This window comes from Polypterus senegalus, chromosome 4 (genome assembly GCF_016835505.1).
Source record: "Polypterus senegalus isolate Bchr_013 chromosome 4, ASM1683550v1, whole genome shotgun sequence".
Classification (NCBI taxonomy): domain Eukaryota; kingdom Metazoa; phylum Chordata; class Cladistia; order Polypteriformes; family Polypteridae; genus Polypterus; species Polypterus senegalus.
The window spans coordinates 31,917,483-31,935,023 of NC_053157.1; the positions used below are offsets into that span (position 1 = coordinate 31,917,483).

At 36.5% G+C, this 17,541-nt stretch overlaps 1 protein-coding gene across 3 annotated transcripts in view; it reads left to right on the forward strand.

The window, feature by feature from the left end:
- dcc (DCC netrin 1 receptor) overlaps nucleotides 1-17,541 on the forward strand; it is an 842,366-nt gene that overhangs the window by 785,957 nt on the left and 38,868 nt on the right. For 2 of the 3 annotated variants that reach the window (XM_039750409.1, XM_039750411.1), the window contains exons 25-26: nucleotides 2,464-2,580; nucleotides 6,864-7,019. In XM_039750409.1, the coding sequence (XP_039606343.1) occupies nucleotides 2,464-2,580; nucleotides 6,864-7,019 (273 nt within the window). The remainder of the gene's footprint in view (nucleotides 1-2,463; nucleotides 2,581-6,863; nucleotides 7,020-17,541) is intronic. The other variant, XM_039750410.1, reaches the window with a different exon arrangement.

Genomic DNA, 17,541 nt, shown 5'->3' on the forward strand with positions numbered 1-17,541 from the left:
GCTCATAACAGTTAGTGTGCTTAATAATAATGAATTGAATTAAATTAGCGATAATCAAAATGTTAAAACAATATTTTGGCACCTTATTATTTCATAGGCTTCAGAACAACATTAAACACAGGATATAGCACACAGTTCACAGGCTGTTGGCACTTTTCACACTGTATATACTGTAATATGCAACAAGCGTACGATATGAAATATTCTAACCACATTTCGATACCATGCTGAGCTGGGCATTTTAGACCTGTAGCACTGTTTAATAAAATAAAATACAAATCTTCATTGCACAAATATCCTTTTTGCATACATCATTATAAAGGTCTTTACAATCTAATTAATAAGGGTACACTGGTTAGATCACTGTGTTAAAAATAATTAGGCGAATGATCAATTTTAAACAAGGATTTCAAAGCTACTGAACAAGCAAGCTTTTTAAATCCACTATCACTTTTACTCAAAGCTCTGAACTATAGGACTACTACCCAGCCATTCACCTAACTCACTTAATCTACATACGGATCATGGGACTTGGATCCTGTCCAAGCAGCGTCAAGTGAAAGCCCTAGATGGGGTGCCGGTCCACTGTAATACACAGTCACACACATACCACCACCCATTCTTACCTAGCCATTTCAAATTTATTGTGTGACCTAGTCTGCATGTCTTTCAGATGTGAACAGCAAAGAGAAGTGTCTGGCCAATTTACAGGGTTTCAAGGAGTCACAGTGTATCCCAGTTAGATACAAACTGAGCACGTACAGCTTGTCAATGCACCTCTAAGCACACTCACGCACATACTGACACTCAGTAAATCTTGGCAATTATGGGCTTTCCAGTTAAACTTCACATTTTTAGAAACTGCTGAAACACCTGGGATAGACTAAAGATTCAATCGACTGCTTTAGGATACCAGCCATATCAAAACAGCTCTTAACCATACTTAAAAAGGTTCCTGGAAATAATAAAACTATTCTAACCATACAATAAAATGTACAAAAAAACAACAACATTTACTTATATAGCACATTTTCTTACAAAGGATGTAGCTCAAAGTGATTTACACGATGAAGAAAGAAAAAAATATATAAAAATAAAATTAGGTAATACTAATTAATATAGAATAAAATTAAGGTCCGATGGCCGGGAAGACAGAAAAAAAAACTCCAGATGGCTGGAGAAAAAAACTAAATGTGCAGGGGTCCCAAGGCCATGAGACCACCCAGCCACCTCTAGGCATTCTACCTAACATAAATGATCTCAATCAGTCCTCATGGTTTTCAGGCTTTACGTGGAATAATTAGACAATGATGGTCATGTGGACCTCTGGCCTTCAGTCCATCAATGTAGGGACTGCACGGTGCTTTGATCAGGTGGTGGTGGCACAGATCGGCACCATAGAAAACCGGAAAAAGAAAAGCAGAGAAAGTAGGGGTTAGTACGGATTGCAGAGCCATGATAGAAATAATAATTAAATGCATATGCAGTATATCAGGGTTACACTAAAATGAAGCTATGAGAAAGCCATGTTAAATCAATGTGTTTTTAGCATTTTTTTAAAGTGCTCCACCGTATTAGCCTGGCAAATTTCTATCAGTAAGCTATTCCATTTTAGTTGCATTACAGCCTAAGGCCACCTCACTACTTCTTTTAAGTTTAGCTCTTGGAATTCTAAGTAAACACTCATTTGAAGATCAAAGGTTACGATTTGGAGTGTAAGGTGAAAGACATTCTAAAATATAAGATGGAGCGAGATTATTTAAGCCTTTGTAAACCATAAGCAGTATTTTAAAATCAATTCTAAATGGCACAGGTAACCAGTGTAGTGACATCAAAACTAAAGAGATGTGCTCGGATTTTCTTTTCCTAGCTAAGATTCTGGTAGCTGCATTCTGCACTCGTTGTAATTGATGTTTTTTTGGGTGGTCCTGAGAGGCGTGCATTGCAGTAATCTAGCCGATTGAAAACAAAAGCGTGAATTCATTTTTCAGCATCTTGAACAGTAATAAGGGATCTAACTTTTGGTATATTTCTTAAGTGAGAAAATGCTGTCCTAGTTACCTGATTATTATGTGATTCAAAATTTAGGTCAGAGTCAATAATTACCCCTAAATTCTTTACCTCTGTCTTGACTTTTTATCCTATTGGATCAAGTTTATTTCTCATACCCTCATTATATCCGTATATATATATATATATATATATATATATATATCACTAAGATTTCTGTTTTCTCCTTATTTAGTTTGAGAAAATCTCTGCTCATACATTCAGAAACACAAGTAAGACATTGTGTCAGTGAGACAAGAGAGTCGGGGTCACCAGGCACTAGTAACTTTCTTTCTTTTTTACTATCTCATGAATCAGTGAAAGAAATGAGTGGCCTAAATGTGGTAGAAATGTCAAATTAAGTTCAAATCCCCAATTTATGATCTATTTAATAAGATAATCATATTTCTACAGGAGCAGATGCTGATGAAGTGGCCAGCAGCATGTCTACCTTGGAGAGGTCCCTCGCTGCCCGCAGGGCAACACGCACCAAATTAATGATTCCAATGGATTCCCAACCTAGCAATCCACGTAAGTGTGATATCGTCAGAGAGAAACCAATTATGAACTATACTGTTCATAAGACATGATACATTTTCAAAGAAGCTTGCTGATAAATTTTTTTTTTTACAAATAAATAACACATAATGTTAATTAATATATAACCTTGAAATATTAGCTATGATGTCTGTCTGGATTTTACTTCCCATCCCAAACATTTACAGGTTAGAATAACTGCTGATTCTTAATTGGCACCATGGATGTGTACAAGAGTAGGACAGGCTACCCATCAATGGTTGGTTCCTGCCTACTGTCCTGCCCAAAACTGTTTGAATCTGATTTGTCCCAAATCCTGAAATGGATTAAACGGGTCTGAGAATGTTTTGTTATGTATGCAGACATTTACATACCCAGCTAAATTTGTGTATCTAAAGTCAGAAACATTTTGGTCTCTTTTGATAGCTTATTTATTAAAATACATCATGTGAATTATGGGTACGGCATGATTGACAAACTGCCACAAGAACATTTCAACATTGAGCTACAGCTCTCCACTGCAAACACCGAAGGTGAAAGACAGGCAGACACAAGGTTTGGGAATATTAAAATTATATGACGTTATAGATCCTGCTATTAAATCTGTTTAATTCAATTCAGAATTGCATAATGCTATAGCCTCAGCAGCATGGAGCTCAAAGAAGAAACCAATACAAGATGAAGGGCCAATCTATCGCGGAACAAATTCCCACCAGGCCAGTTTAGATTGAACAATTCACTTAACTCTTGCCTTTGGCACTGAGGCAACTTTAATCAGGACCATGGAAGGCTCAGTTTTTGCTCTTTGAATGGACGAGAACCCCCTGTACTATCATCTGGTGTCTGTGCATGTCTGAACTCTCTCAGATATATAATCTCTGACCTGAGATAGTGAGTGTAGGATGAGTGACATAGAAAAAGAAGTGTTGGGAAATGACTGCAACTATCCTAGTAAGAAGGCACAAATATTATTTACACGTTTTGCATTAATCTGTGGTTCTTTAATGACTGGTTCAGAGGTAAGCAGCAGTAAGAAAAGAGAAATGTGGATTCCTAGAACAAACAGAAGAGTCAACATGAAAAAAGGAAGTTGCCAGTCTGATTGGCACCTGATTAAAAAAAAAATGACAGACCGGACAGTAAAACTAGTTCATGGCTCCTTAGTGACTTAGATCGCATCTCATAAATTCTGAGTTGTGTATCCTTGAGATGATTTAATCTAAGAAACTCCTTTAATAAGACCACAAATGTTTTTTGTTAAAAAAGACATTATTTATTTTGTCACTAGGCTACATGAAATACAAAATATATTATTACAGCTCAACAAAGAATGACAGCATACAAAATATTGGTGGTATATTAAATCACCAGAAGAGGTTTAGAGCACATCCGGTAGTGACAGTCTTTACTTAAAGTACAGTGAAATGAATTTCTAACTTTTTGTACAGGTCTGTAGCACTGTTATCATTTTTTTAGTCCCACTTTCTCAAAAACCTAAAAAAAAATACATTTTGATGCATACATTCATATGATTATAGTATCAAAAGGTCACATCCGTCATGTTACAGACAGGTAATGAGAGTGATACAGAATAATCTGGTACAGTATATTTGTTATATGGTATATAGCATACCACATGGAAGTACTAGTAACATGGTAATACTTTAGTCAAGGCTTGGTTCCTGCATTTTCCCCAAAGCTGCCAGAATAGCATCCTGCCCTGTGAATTCTGAATTGCGTTACACAACTTTGATAATACTTGAATGGTTGGAAATATTTGTTATAAATGGATATCTACAGTGCAGCAGGCATTTGTGCATTTGGCACAGCTAAGAGAGCATTACAAATAGATAGCCAGTGATTTGAATATATCACTTGCAGTGCCAAGCAGATGTGACTGGTTTAATATATACATTTTTTTCAATGCTCATTAGCAGGGTAGAGTTTTGACAACATGTACAATTAGGTATACAATGTCTAAATCTTGTTTCCAATTAATGTTTGCTTGATAACTTTGTGATTATATAAATGAAAAATGTTTCCCAGTACAGAAATACCCATGCTTAAGATGCAGTATTCTTTATATGAATGTACAGTATTTATGTATCAATATATTTAGAAAAATAGAAGACGATGAACCTGAAAATGATCCTGATTTCATAAGTGGCCAAAGATTAGCTATAGTGTACTAATTGGGTACATTACAAGTTTCGGACTTTTCAGCTTATATTCTGTGCATAGTTTATGTATGCGATATGTATTGTGGTATATGGGGGGGACACTTAAAGAAAAGTGTTATTACAACAAAAGACAATAAAGAAGAATACAGGACTTTGGAGGCAAAAACACAATAAATGAGGCACTAAAGCAAAATATACATTTGTCTGTACCTTATATCTTACTCACGTCTAGCACCTTTCTCTTTCCTTCTGCCAAATGATCTCTTACCTAATCTACATCACTTTCGTTCTCCTTCAAAGTACCTCCTGGTCAGGCATTGTCATTGTCATCAATCCTTTATTGGGCATCTGGTATGCTACTGTAGGTGCCAATAGGTTTTGGACATCCCGCACGATTTCCTTGCAGCTACTTCGATCTTGTGCTATCACCTTGGCCTCCGTTAAGCTGAGTCAATGTCATTCGAGGTAGTCCTCAACTTGATATGCCCAAGTTTTCTTAGACACATTTTGTTGTACCTTCCAGGTTGTTGGGTGGATTTGCCATAACAGTCGTTAAAGGAGTCGGTTTCCATCTATTCTATGCACATGGCTAAAGCAGCATAGTCTTCTTTTCTGAATTTCCTCAGCTATACTGAGTTGTTGGAGGCATCTCATCCTTATCATTTCGTTCCATAGGTGTCTTTGAGTAAAATTCAGAGAATTTTCTGCAGGCATCACATCAAGAATGTTACTAGCTTGTTAGGGTGTGTCTACAAAAGCATCCAAGTCTCTGAACCAGAGGAGGTCTGGCATTATGAGGGCTTGGAAGAGTTGCATCGTAGTCTTGATTGTTATGTTGTTTTCTCACCAAAGGCACCAGTGTAGCAACCCAAATGCAGCAGTGGCTGGGCCCATTTGGCTGGGAACCTCAGAGAAAGTGGATGTTTTCTTCTCCTGTGTGATTGACCTGAGATATTTGAACTCCATTACTTGCTCCAGCTGAATGCCATTAAGGTGGACTGCAGCTAGAGACCTGTCAGACATCATTAGATTTGTTTATGAACTTTGATTTTCGGCCCATATGGTTGCACCTAGTTTGCAACTTTTTGCAAAATATCTGTAACTTTGGCATCACTGTCTGCAAAGATGGCACTGCCATCAGCAAACATAAGGTCCGTGACATATCCATTGACTCTTTACTGTACCCTTTGATGGCCATAAAGTGTTTTCTGCATTACTGCGTCAATCACCATGTTGAACAGTAGAGGTGATATAATGCAGCCTTGTCGGACATCTGTCCGAATAGGGAAGTCTTTTGAGAATGCGTTATTGGTTTCAGATGATAATATCCCACTCATTGGACCCTCCAGCTATGTGCCACATATTGTTGAATCTGTATAGTTTCACTAGCAACCTGCATGGCCGCTCATTACCATACTTCCTCTATGATAAATTAAATACAGATACCAAGAGTTAGGAGAATAAAGACTCATTGCAAGGAGGAATTAGCACAGGTAGGCCTGACAAAGTCATTGTCCCTGGATATTATAACATGTACTAGAGTGGAGATCCAGTGTTTATATTTTTGTGAAGTCACCCAGTGGTCTGATCTTGAATCTGTCACTGAGGATGGTCTCACTTGCACATCTTCGTAAGGATGAGTAAATTGGCTAAAGGTATATTGACAACAAGCAAGAAGAGAGGAAGAGAATGGGAAAAGCCACTGCTACTAGGTAAGTAAACTAAAATGGCCAGCAGGTCTGAGAAGAATTAGATGAAATTTCAACTTAAACACAATGAACATGGGTCATGTCTTATAGTAATAAGTGGTCAATCATTCTAGAGCTTTAGACCCTTGCAAATATTCTTGTGCATTGTCTTTCATAACCAGAATTCCTAATTACAATATGCAAAGTTTTGTTTTTGTGAAAATTGCATTAAAATAAGCCTAACAGATTTTTATTATTGGAGGAAGGTGTTAAAAACTTGTTCAGCTGAACAAGCTTTATACATTAATTATGTTTAGAATTCATTGTATTGTAAAAAAACATGACAAACAATTCTTTTAAGTACCTTGGATAATTAATGAGCATTCATTTTTTTTTCTTGATTTTTCAGCTGTTGTAAGTGCCATTCCAGTGCCAACTTTAGAGAGTGCCCAGTATCCTGGAATTCTACCATCTCCCACTTGTGGGTACCCTCACCCTCAGTTTACATTACGGCCTGTGCCATTCCCGACCCTTACTGTTGAACGGAGCTACGGATCAGGTAGAAGTCAGTACACTAAAAGATTTTTTTTCTCCACCGTATTTTCAAAGTAGAAATTAAAAGGTTTATACCTGTGTTTCCAACATGTAAGAATTTGTGTGACATAAATGTAACATACAGTAGGTGTTTGCACAGTTGGCCATATTTCTGATGATGCTACCTATAACTTGTTTTCAGGGAAATAAAACAGTGATATAAATGGTCACTGTGCTATTAGGTTCCCATCCATCCATCTTCTAATCTGTGTTTTCACTGTAGGGTCCAGAGATCCAGATTGTTACAGTAATGCTTTATGAATAAGTGTGTGTGTGTGTGTGTGTGTGTGTGTGTGTGTGTGTGTGTGTGTGTGTGTGTGTTTAATTGCATTAGTGTGCCTAGCCTGAACTGCTGGATCACCCACAGTTAGCCTCTAAGTTGTACCCAAAGCTGCTGTAATAATCTCTGGCACTCTGGTCCTGTGCTGACCTAAGTGGGTTAAAGAAAGTGGATGGTGGGGTGGATTTTACCATTTGTAAAAAGCTGTTTCCCAATGAGCTTTACACAGCAGCTAACATTAAAATAAAACTAAACAAAGCAATTACAAGAGTTGAATAGCAGTAGATGCAGACAATGATTTAAGCCCAGCAATATTTTAAAGATGTGTACAAAGTGTTAATGCACAAAGACTCCGTGCCAGATTTCCAATGCGGTGCACTGTGCATGTCACTTCAAAGTAGAGCTAATTAGCTGGTTGATGAATGGTTTTAAAAAAAGCAACTGTCCATTGACATTTTCTTGGCTGCTGTCCCATTTGACCCATCAACTTCATCTTATGACATGCCACTATTAATCACAAGTTACACGAGGGCCAAGTTTTAGCACTTAATCACACATTCTAATAGAAAATGAATTTATAAATAAGATGTAGAGTTTAGCAGGAAAGCTCTGCATGACTGCTGCTGTTGGTACACAGAAATGTGTCCCACGTGTAACAAAAGCTTAGCAAAAGCCAGAACCTTCTGGGTGTTCAAATTATTTATATTAATTTGAAATAGAAGGTTTCTTTTTAATTTTCTTCCTTTTTATTCATTCCTGTAAAATGTATTAATTTCCCCCTGGTGACAAATCAGGTTCTATCTATCTATCTATCTATCTATCTATCTATCTATCTATCTATCTATCTATCTATCTATCTATCTATCTATCTATCTATCTATCTAGTATGTGAGTAAATTTTCAGATCTTCTTTTAGTGTTCATTTTTTGATGTGCTAACATTATTGCGAGGTTGGCTTCATCATGGCATAGCATAGAGGTGCAGTGGTTACCACTGCTCTTGCAAAGCTCCACAAATCTGGGTTCATAACTGGGCCCATTCACTGTCTTCCCACAACTGTATTGTTCTTTCTCCTTCTGTCTCAATTTTCCTCCAACATCTCAGAACTGTGTAGTCTGTTGTTATTGGTCACTCTGTATTGGCACTCTGTCAGCAAATATTCACTATGAAGCAAGGTTATTATAGTTTTGCCTTTTTATGTTAGTTTTTATTTCTATATTTTTTCTGACCTTACTTGGAAATTCAGTTTAGTTTTAGTTTTCCTTCATCATGTATTTTTAGTTTTAGTTTAGTTTTTATTTCACAAAGACATTTCTATTTTATTTTTATATATATTAGTTTCAGTTTTAGTTTTAGTAATTATGGCATGGAGCGCCTACGGAGTTAGATTTATGTCACAATCAGACAAAACTGTACACTTAACAGATTTGGATATGAGTTTAATGTTAGTGGAAGCTTACTGTACTGCCTGGTTTATTATCTGGTTTTATTTTTGTCTGATAAAAGCAAGCATAATCAAAACTAGACACTGAATATAAACAATTTTAGACAGTTTTATAATTTTTAAAATATTTTCTCATGAAAATCACATGGGCTTAGGAAGAACAGGGCTCTTAGACTTGAATCAGTGTGCAGACCCCACCTAGCTGTATTGAGGGAAACAAAGAACAATAAGCATGTAGTTTCAAGGTTAAGTGTGGTGAGTCTTGAATAGCCCACCATAAGAACAGTAAACCCATAATGAGCAGGGCAAGAGCAGGTAATAAGAGTATGGACAGGCACAAAACAACAGAGACAGCGTCTGAGATTAGGAACAATATATACATTATCTAAACCTGTTTATCCAGAGGGATTTCAGAAAACCTGGAGCCTACCCGCAGGTTTGGATGCAAGGCAGGAAAAATCCCTGGTATGCAATATATATGATAAGGCTGATGTTAAAACAAAATGAATATGATATTTCAACTATCTATTTTGGGAGAGAGAGAAAACATTGAAAAAGGGAGACAAATATTTTAAAATATTCTGGTAATGGATTACTTTCACAATATTAGGGATTTTGAGTTGTGAATATGAACTAAAAAAGATAAATTAATAAATATGGAATAAAACAAAACCCACTAGTAGTTTTTCATTACTTGTCAGACTCCTACCTTTGTTTGTATCGCTTCGTTTTTAAACAATGTTTTTAAAGCAAAAGTGATTGGTCAGTAACAATATGCTGATCTTGTATAAAGACCTAGTCAGTCTCGATCGGCGCATTTTATTTTAAAATCCAGGAGTGGTCTCCCCTCGATTTTCTTGTATACTCAGATATGGGGATGGATATTTGAGGAGTAAACTGCAAGACAATGATTATATTTTAATATTATGTACATTACCATCAACAACAAATCAAATTAATAATATATTGAACAATTATTAAAAAAGTAAAGTTGAATAAATCGGACTCTGCAGCTGTATAAATAAAAAAAAATTGAGTATGTGTTCAGATAAAGTACCATTTCTGGGTGATGGATTTGGCCCAAAAGTTAATACAGATCTACAATTGTGGTGTAACAACCACATGCCGAATTTCATCCATCTATCTACGTTTTGAGATAACGTGTTTACACACGCACAGAGACGCGCACACACGCAATTCCAAAAAACAGTATCGTTGGACACTTGTTAGTCTATAACGTCAAGATTCATCAAAATATCAAGGTCGAATTTTTTCATGATTACTATACTTTCTGTATACTTCGTATATGAGAAAGTAAAAACGATTTCTCCTGTGCTAAGTGGCAGGTAAATTGCTGTCAACAAATAGCAGACACCTGAGAAATAAACTGAAACGTTACTCACTTGTGATTTTTCTATGGTAAACGTTTTATTGACCAGCACATTCTGATTTCAGCCATTTGAATTACATCTTGATACACAAAAAGCACAAAGAAAGGCTGCACGCAAATCGCTTTCTATTTCACATGCTTTATGCACCCGCACTCAGCTTGCTCTGTCACCACAAATGCTGTGTGAACTGCCGCCCTCCTTCACCAGCTGCCGTTCACGGCTCGTGGTGGATGACTTTCTGTTTTAGAGTTTAAACTTACAAGGGTTAAAGACTAACGGCAAGAATATTCATTCAAAAACGAAAACTACAAATATTTTAGTAAATTATTATTTTATTTCAGTTAGTTTTTCCAGCTACTTTAATAGTTTAGTTTAGTTTTAGTTTTTCATTTCGGTTTTGTTAATTATTTTATTTCAGTTTACGAAAATGTTTTTTTAATAATAGTTTCAGTTTTGATTTTAGTTTTCGTTAACTATAATAACCTTGCTATGAAGGACTGGCAACCCATTTGGAAAGTCTCCTGCCTTATGCCCACATCTCTGGATTAGGCAGGTACAGTGTATAGGTAGATGGATGAGTAGATCTATCATGATAACAAGTCTTTAATATCCCACATTTTAGATCTTTAGAGCAAGTGGCTTCATTTATCAATTTTCAAAGTCTACCTGCTATAGGGTTGCATGGAGTCAGAACCTGTCCTTTACAGTGCTGGGTTTAAGGCATGATGGGATGACTGTCTTTCACAGGGCAAATTCACTGTTTTCTCCTAAGTGGTGAATTTTGTGTCACTCATTAACTTAATATGAACATCTTATATAACCTGGAGGTAACTGAATGAAAAGAACAAATACTGTAGGTGTAAATTCCAAAGAGTTGGAAATAAAACTGCATACTTTGAGCATTGTTATATACTGCATCACAATGCTGTCTTGATACAGAATGAATCATTGCTTAATTTTCTCAAAAGATAAATATTTCATGTTGGTAGCTTCTTTTCCAATTCACAGCTTTTACATTGTATTTTAATAAAGTTCAGAATGTTTCTTTGGAGGTTGTCCTTGTGGTCATAAAGAGGTTTTACCAGGATAACAAAATAGTGTTTCCAAAATACAACACACTGTAGCCACTAAATTTCCTTTGGAATTGATCCCAACTTCTCAGAGTCATAGAGCAGAATTTGTAAACAGTGAGCCACACTGCCTTCTCTCTACAGAATGAATCATTGTATAGTTTTCTCAAATACATGGCATGTTCCATACGTATTACTGTAGGTTTCTTTGCCATATCAGAACACTTAGCATATATTGGAGATTCTTAACCTGAACGTCCTTTGTGCCAAATCTATATGTCCTTTTTGGGCCCATGTGTATTTCCCCCAGAACTGTCTTGTCTAATGTACAGCATCATGCTGTTGAGTTAGAATGTAGCACTAAGTTGCTTATATCTGAGTCTGCCTTTTTATGTTGTTCCCACTACTTTACCCAATTCTCTCCATCAACTCCTACTGGAGTTAACAGGTTAAGGAAGGCAGAATCAACATTTAACTTGGAAACATGGAATTCCAGAGAATAATCGCAAAAATATATTTTTGTCTTGTAGAAACATTGATATGGGTATATTAATTGCAGCCATACAATTATACTTAATGGCATTTTTGTTGTGTCATTCTGAACCACATAATGTCCTGTTGCATTACTGTAAATCCAATAATCTTTATTCCATATAATCCACCATTATACAAATCAATTAACCACTGGGTTATTAATTAATTACAAGTGGTTCATTTAACAGATTTACTATGGCTCAACAAAATTAGTATCACCAGTGCTCACTGTAGGTCAAATCTGTCTATAATGTGAGAAGAATGATTACTTGCCCCCAGATTTTGTAACTTTTTTAGGCAAGTCTATATCTGTGTATTCAGAAGGTTTTGATCAAAATCAGAACATTGTAATTCATTTTTTAATGCAATTCAGTTCATTTTAGAATAGTTTTCCCCACTGAGTACAGGCACAGAGCATTGTGATAAGTTCTCAGGTAAAATGCAGGTATGAGAGGGTACCCAAAAATAACCGGAGTCTGTACCTGGCACTCAATCTAGACTTAGTTGCGAATTTCACTGCTAGGTTTAGCATACTTACAGTATTCTGTGGCATTGCTCTGTATTGTTCATATGGCATTCCGTGTCGGTTTTTCTTGGTGCTTATTAAACGTGTTCTGCGATTTTCTTGATGGGTGATCATAAAGAATAGCAAGTCTACGTTAAATTTTGTTTTCTCTTAGGGAACACAGCTGTTTAAACTGTAGTGATGCTTGAAACTGCTTTTAAAGAGGAACCTTTAAGTAAAACACAGGTCTACAAGTGGTTTTCACGTTTCAAACAAGGGGAAATGCCACTTGAAGACCAACCAAAATCTGGCCAACCTTCCACAATTAGGAATGACAAAAATGTTGAAAAAGTTTGCGGTGCAATTTATGAAGATTATCGTCGGACTATTGAAGAGACTTCTGAATTGACTTGTGTGTCTTGGAGTTCTTGCCATCCTCCCTACTCGCCTGATCTTGCTCTGTGTAACTTTTTCTTGTTCCCGCATATGAAAAAAGAACTCAAAGAAGTCAAAGCAAAATCGCTGCAGGCCTTGGACAACGTTCCTCCTTAGCAATTCCAAAAATGTTTCCACCAGTGGGAAAAATGTTGGGACAAGTGTATTCATTCACATGGAGAGTACTTTAAAGGAGACTAAAGTTTTAATAAGTAAAAATTATTAAAACATTTTTTTTTTTCAATTCCAGTTATTTTTGGGTTCCCCCTCATATACTGTAAATTTTACAAATTGCTAAATACAGGATAAATAAACATAAATACACATATTTGTTAATACACACAGAAAGCAAAGTAGAAACTGATTGACATACATGGAAATCAACAGTATCTGTCTGTTAAATAATTGTTGAACAGTGGCCAGTTGCCAACTGAGGAGCTGACAAAAACAACTCCAGTGAGCAGCATCCCTGGAGAAAATGAACCTCTAGTGAAGTCCACAGTCAGTTACAATAGAAAGTCATTGACAAACTCAGACACAGTCAGAGTTCTGGAAAGCTCAGCCAACTAACCCAGTAGAGTCTGGGCTTGGCTATCCAATATGATGACAGAATATTTCATCTGATGATTCTAGTGCTTCCAGATCTGAGATGTTGTTATAAGGTTAGGAATTGAAAGCATGGAGGGTAACACACAGGTAGGGTTCAGATTGTCTGTATGGAATCTTCATATTCTCTCTGTGTCTGCATTCACACGATATATATCTTCAAAGTGTTAATAGTCGAGCAGAGCTTTTTGTGATAGTAAATGATAAAAATATATTTTCTTTACTATGTGGTATTTGTAAGTACTCTGTGGATACTCCAGGGTTCTTCTCAACACCTAGGTTGTGGCTGGCAAGTCACCACAGTCCCTGTGTATGCTATTGTACCTTTTGGTAGACTGAGGCCCTGTCCACATTTAGCTTTTTCCTTGTGCTCTGGCTTCCCGTAACTTTAAATGGGATTTTTAGGATTCACTAAATGGATGGACTGATGTATTTACAAGATGGCTTTATCCCAGCCAACTGACTGTAAAAATGCAGAGTGTATCAAGTCGTAATGCTTTTTATCAAATATCTTATGACAGACATCTTAGGCTTTTGGCCAACTTCCCATTTGTTTATAATGATGTCCAATAATGAAACACATCTCAGCAATAGGCGCTGCAACTAGATTTGCTTGAAATAGATTCAATTAATTTTATATTCATTATGCCATAAAAATAGCCTTGAATGTCTGTATAATTAGTTACCATTTGCTGCTGTTCATATACCGCATGTGATGGCGTATCATTTCACAGGTAACTGGGAAGCATTTGTACAAGGTTTCTATTAAACTGCCAGGATCCAAACAATCGAGGGGATCTTTTAAAGGAAGTAAACACCATTAGCTCATTTTCAAGATAGTACAGAACAATTAAGAATTGGGCATCACACTACCATTTTGTACTTACAAAACTGGACCTGTGCTTATCAGTAAATGAACCGAGTAGTAATTGGCAGCTGAGATATATTAAATGCTCCTCTTTTTTTAATAGTAGCTATGCTAATTCTAATATCTTTATAGTAAGATTGTGTCATAATAGGCATTCCTACTTCAAGCTCCATTTGTAGGTGTTTTTTTGTTTTCTATAGTGTCATGAACAATTAATTTCGATTATTTTTAAAGTGTTTGAGATATTTTTTCACCATGGAGCTTTTCTAATGTCAGTTGTATATATTTTTCACCATCTTTTTCTCATCTTTTTCATTATATCATCTGTTCTGAACATTGCACTTGTCACACCTCTCTAGGGTAAAGCTGATGGACCAGATCAGATTACGGTACTAAAAGCCATTTTACTTAAAATGTAAGGGGTTGATGGTCATTTGTTGTCTCAATGTTACATAAAACGGGAAGGACTCACACTTGAATTAAAGTTTTATTTAAATAATAATTTCAGAAGGAATGTGCACATCTATTAAAAGTTTTGTTTGTTCAATAATTTCAGACTCCCAAGTAAAGCCCTGTCTTGATTTCTGTTCATATTTGCTCCATCAAGAAAATTTGCCTAATGGCCCACTGTTGACAAGGACTCAGTTTATTATATGCATGCATTATTTTGTGTGTTCGTGTTTATATGTTCACTTGCAGAAAGTGCTTTAAAGAAATCCTGCATCACTATATCATTTTGTTGCAAGCACCTCTGTCCTTACCCCGTTAGAAACATGTTGTCGCGGTGCAGACATCTCTTTTGAGCCAGTGGTGAAGGAAAACTTTGCTGCTTTATCCATCAAGGGTGATAGATTCATAGGTGCAGTGGGGGAAAGGGCCTTTTAGTGGTGTCACGGAGAAGCTTTGAAGTGGGTTTGAGATTTCATTTAGTCACAGCCATTGTTAAGTGCAGAAAGAAACAAGGGCTATTTTATGGTAAAACTTTGCTGAGATGGTCAGACATCACTGGATTAACATTTAAGAAATTCAAGAAAGGCCAAATTCTCCTTCATGTTGCACAGCTTATTAAAGATTAATTAAAATCAAACTTTATCCCTTTAGTATCTGAGCCTGCTTTTCTTTACAAGATCACAGTGAGCTCCAGACACAGGGCTGTGAGGATGTCACCAGTTTATGACTGGGCACACTCACTAACAGCATTCCAGCTTAGAGCCTGAAGTCAACCTAACATGCATATTTATGACTCAACAAACAAGAGTACACATGCAAATCCAAGAACTCCGGACTCCACACAAACATTGATTGGAGTCACCACAGGTGTTTGCCAATGTCAAATATAATTTTTACAATTTAAAAAGTTTCACTATGTAATTTACAGTAGTTTATGGAGAATGTGAGATAAGCCTGTTATGGTATTTTCTTAAATTTAAAAATTGGTTCTCACAACATTTTGTTAAGTTGTCCATGTGGGTGTTGCATGGTCTCCTTGTGTCTGCATCAGTTTTCCACAAATGACTTAAGTCTTTCTCCCACATTTCTAAAATGTGCCTCCTTGATTGACTAATAATTCCAGTGTTTTCCCTGTGTGTGTGTGTTTGAGAGAGAGAGAGAGAGAGAGCGTGTGAGCCCTGTTCTGCACTGGCTCCCCACCCTGTGCTGTTCTCTACCTTTTTTTATTTCAAAACATTCCAATATACATTAATAAATCATTCTTTAGGCAATTATTCAACAATAACCTCATTTATTTGGAATTCAAAACATCCACGCATCAAAAGAGCAACCCTACAAAGACAAAAGGCAGAAGGCGGCATGGCTCTACCTAACTTCCAATTTTATTACTGGGCAACAAATATACAGGCGATAAGAACCTGGACACAAATAGAAGAACATACACAGGCTTGGTCTGCAATAGAAGTAAAATCCTGCAGTACTTCTTTGTATTCCTTGCTCTGTGCTCCAATAAACACACGTTATTGGCAATATACAAATAATCCAATTGTGCTCCACTCACTTAGAATCTGGATCCAATGTAGAAAGCATTTTAAGGTGGAGAAACTTCTACTGTATCTGTGGCACCTCTGCAAGAGAATCACCTCTTTCAACCTTCACAAACATATGCAGTTTTTAATATCTGGAAAAAAATTGGAATTAACTTGCTTAGAGATCTTTATATAGACAATGTCTTTGCATCCTATGAACAATTACATTCCAAATTTAACATTTCAGCTGCACATTTCTTTCACTATCTTCAAATCAGGAACTTTGTTAAACAGAACCTTCCAGATTTTCCTCATCTTGCACCCTCATCTATGCTGGAAAAAATATTGCTCAATCTCAAGGACTTAGACTCCATCTCTGCAATATATAAAATCATTTTACAATCCATACCTTTCAAAGATCCAAGAGGACACTGGGAAAAAGATCTCTCAATTAATATATCAGAAAAGGAGTGGAAAGTAGCAATGCAGAGAATTCATTCAAACTCCATATGCGCAAAGCATACAATTATACAACTCAAAATTATATATCGAGCACATCTGTCTCGACTAAAACTCTCCAAAATGTTCCCAGGACATGATCCAACCTGCGAACGTTCACTACACTGTTGGCACGCAGACTTATTCTAATAAACTGGAAGAACCCAAACTTTCCTCTTTTAAGGCAGTGGGAAACCGATGTATTATACTAAATTGGAAAAAATACTCAGTTAGGGGATCCGTACAGACTTTTTTCAAAACATGGCAGGATCTAATCAGTATTATTTTAAAATGAGCTCAAAAAGCACATAGAATTTATTAATTTAGGTATGTTTATAAGCCTTAAATTTCACTCCGTTTGGCTTGCTCTCTCTCTCAGGGGTGGGGATTGACCTGTTCTTAACTTAATTTTTCTTTTGTAAAAACTTGATTGCTGTGTATGGATTGCAGTAAAATTAATAGAAAGGAAAAAATATAAAAATAAATAAATAAAATGTGCCTCCTTGATTGACTGATAATTCCAGTGTTTTCCCTGTGTGTGTGTGTGTGTGTGTGTGTGTGAGAGAGCTTGTGAGCCCTGTTCTGCACTGGCTCCCCACCCTGTGCAGTTCTCCACCTTGTGCCCACTGCTGTCAGCAGGTAGATTTCAGTCCCCCTTGACCCTCAATTGGATTAAGAAGGCTTGAGAATGTTACAGTATGTTGTTGTTATTAGTGTAGCAGTAGAAGTTTTGTTATTATCTATCACCTATTTTACATTAATAGATACTATATGCCTTTACCATTTCATCACATGAGTCAAGTATTGGCCAATATTCAGGACAGCATATTAGCACTTCGAAGTCACTGCTGGCCTCTGTAAGGATCTCAGCTGCAGTTCAGGA